This window comes from Pteropus vampyrus, unplaced genomic scaffold (genome assembly GCF_000151845.1).
Source record: "Pteropus vampyrus isolate Shadow unplaced genomic scaffold, Pvam_2.0 Scaffold24632, whole genome shotgun sequence".
Lineage (NCBI taxonomy): Eukaryota > Metazoa > Chordata > Mammalia > Chiroptera > Pteropodidae > Pteropus > Pteropus vampyrus.
Genome location: NW_011913413.1, coordinates 1 through 2,262, shown reverse-complemented (window position 1 = coordinate 2,262; position 2,262 = coordinate 1). Strand labels below are relative to the sequence as shown.

Sequence of the window (2,262 nt, the reverse complement as noted above, 5' to 3'; positions counted from 1 at the left end):
GGGGCAGTGGTGGAGGGATATTTAGGAGCCACTTCTGCTCCTTGCTAGGATACCTCCTAGGGCAAAGCTGGGAAGGCAGGGGCACGGTGGGACAGGCAGAAGGGCTCAGATGGACCCCAAATCCTCCTTCTCAGTCCCAACTCAGCCACACCGCACAGCTGGGTACTGAGTGCGGGACCCCCACCAGGAGTATTTGTATTTAAAAACGAACATAGAGAAATGGAGAGAGAACCCAAGGAATCGAGTAATCGAATGTGAGGCATCGGTGTTGGGTGCGGAATAGAAACATATTTTGTGCGTAATGTTCTTTCTGTGTAAGGTGGTCCTTTAGAATTTAGAGACTGCTCTGAAGCCTATGGGCATCTCAGCTAGCTCTTGCCAAGCACGCTGCCTTCCTAGAAGCGGGGTCCTGCAGGCCAGAAAGAAAACTGCTTGGAGGAGGGCTGCCTTGGAGAAGCAGGTGGGCCAGCCGGGCACACAAGGTGGCAGCTCCACTTTTGTCAAGTTTGCCTGGGTCTCTTATGGGCAACGTCAGTCCTCTGGGGCTTGACTGATTCTTCAGTTAGCTCATACCTGTCCCACGCCTGTCTGCAGGATCTGGAGCCCTGTCTGCGTTTCCAGTTCAGACTTCACCAGCTCTGCAGGGAGTACGTAGGTCAGGCTCTCTCTAGCCCCATGTGGTCCCCGCCCCCATGTCATGCTATACCAGGTAGCAGGCATGGCCCCATGTGGGCTTGGACTATTTCAAGGGGAGCATCAGCCACGGGCCTGGGTATATCCTACTAGGGTAAGGGCTGGGGCCAGGCAGTAATTACCAGCTTGCTGGGTCACGTCAGCCAAAGATAGGTTCTGTTCATTGTGCCGGATGCGGAAGGTGAGGGCTGGCCCCACCACACTGCCGAATAGAAGCTATATTACTACCTCACCAGCCCTAGACCCCAGACTCCAAAAGAGAAACCAGCTCTGATCCTCTCCCCATTAGAGGATGGGGCTGGAGCTGATCGGAGATGCCCTACAAGGGTGTTTGCGTCCAGGGAGACACTGGACAGGGACAGCAGCAGGGCTAGGTGGGGCTGTAACATCTGGGAACATCTCTGACCCCACCTTGGCCCCTTACCTAGTGCTCGTCTTCCCCTCCTCCCCTAAGCCCCTCTAGCCACCTCCCGGCTCAAGCTGTTTTCTAGATCCCCGTCTCCCCAGACACCAACCTCACCTGATGTTGATAAAGCTGCCCGAGGACATGTGCACATGCTCAGCCAGGATCTCCAGCAGCTTCACTCCTGCAGCCAGACTCAGGGGCCTGGAGGTGGGCAGCAGGCAGATGAAGAAAGGTGGGGACTCTCTTGGCCACTTTCTCTTGAAACAGGCCACCTCCAAGGGTACAGGGCAGCCCACCCCCTTGTCTACTTCACATCTGGGTATTTACTCTCTGCTTCCTGCCAGGCAGGCCAGCCCAACCCCCAGGAGACTAGAATGTCTCCCCAGGCTGTAGCCCTTACTTCTGGTCAGTGACAATGTAGCCATACTCCTCTGCTGATGGCCGATCTTTGGGCTGTCCCGTCGCTGTGAGTTGGCTCTGGCCCAGTGGACTTTTCTTCTCCAACAGGACAGGCGTGGCAGAGAGAGCAGCAGCTTTGGGGAACTCGAAGGATTCAGGGCTCGGCACCTGCTGGGCTTTACCGGAGGTGGGTCTGGCAGTGGGGTATCCATGCAGGGAGGGTGTAGGGGGTGGAGGCTCCACTATGTCTCCGCCCTGCACCTGCTCCTCCATTGTCTGTTTATAAGAGAGGACAGAGGTATGGTCTTTGTATACTGGAGGGGCTGGGGGAGCTGCATGTCCACACCTTGGACTCTGAGCTCCTTGCAATGGAGCTTAAGACTTGTTTTTCTTTCTATCCCAGGGCCCAGTGCAGGGTTGGGTACAGAGAGGGCACCCGGAAAAGTGAGCCAAGTAGATGAATGAATAAGTGGAACACAATCAGTGATAATTTACAAGATGGGACTGGAGTGGGGAGAATCTCTGAAGCACCATTGGGGTAGAAGGTTAATAGGTGGGCAGTGGTTTTTAGACTTTGGTTTAGCCATGAAATCTTAGACATCCAACGTGAAACAGATAGAGCTCCTCAAGTTCCAGGGGCGTCAGGAGGCTGCCTGCTCACAACTTCCCTCTTCCCCTAGGGATCCTCAGAGCATGGTCTCAAATGATTGTACTGGAAAAGGCAGTGAATCGAGAATTCCAGCGTCTAGTCTGAGCTCTGCCAT

The 2,262-nt window shown here is 54.8% G+C and overlaps 1 protein-coding gene across 1 annotated transcript; it reads right to left on the bottom strand.

Annotated features, from left to right (window-relative positions):
* Positions 1–6: 6 nt before the first annotated feature.
* LOC105311093 (receptor-type tyrosine-protein phosphatase-like N) lies at positions 7–2,230 on the bottom strand. Its single transcript, XM_011387127.2, has 4 exons — positions 1,500–2,230; positions 1,214–1,300; positions 816–895; positions 7–638 (listed from the first exon to the last, which is right to left on the bottom strand). The coding sequence occupies exons 1-4, from the start codon at positions 1,769–1,771 to the stop codon at positions 568–570; spliced, it is 510 nt and encodes a 169-aa protein (XP_011385429.1). The 5' UTR covers positions 1,772–2,230; the 3' UTR covers positions 7–567.
* Between the last annotated feature and the right edge of the window lie 32 nt (positions 2,231–2,262).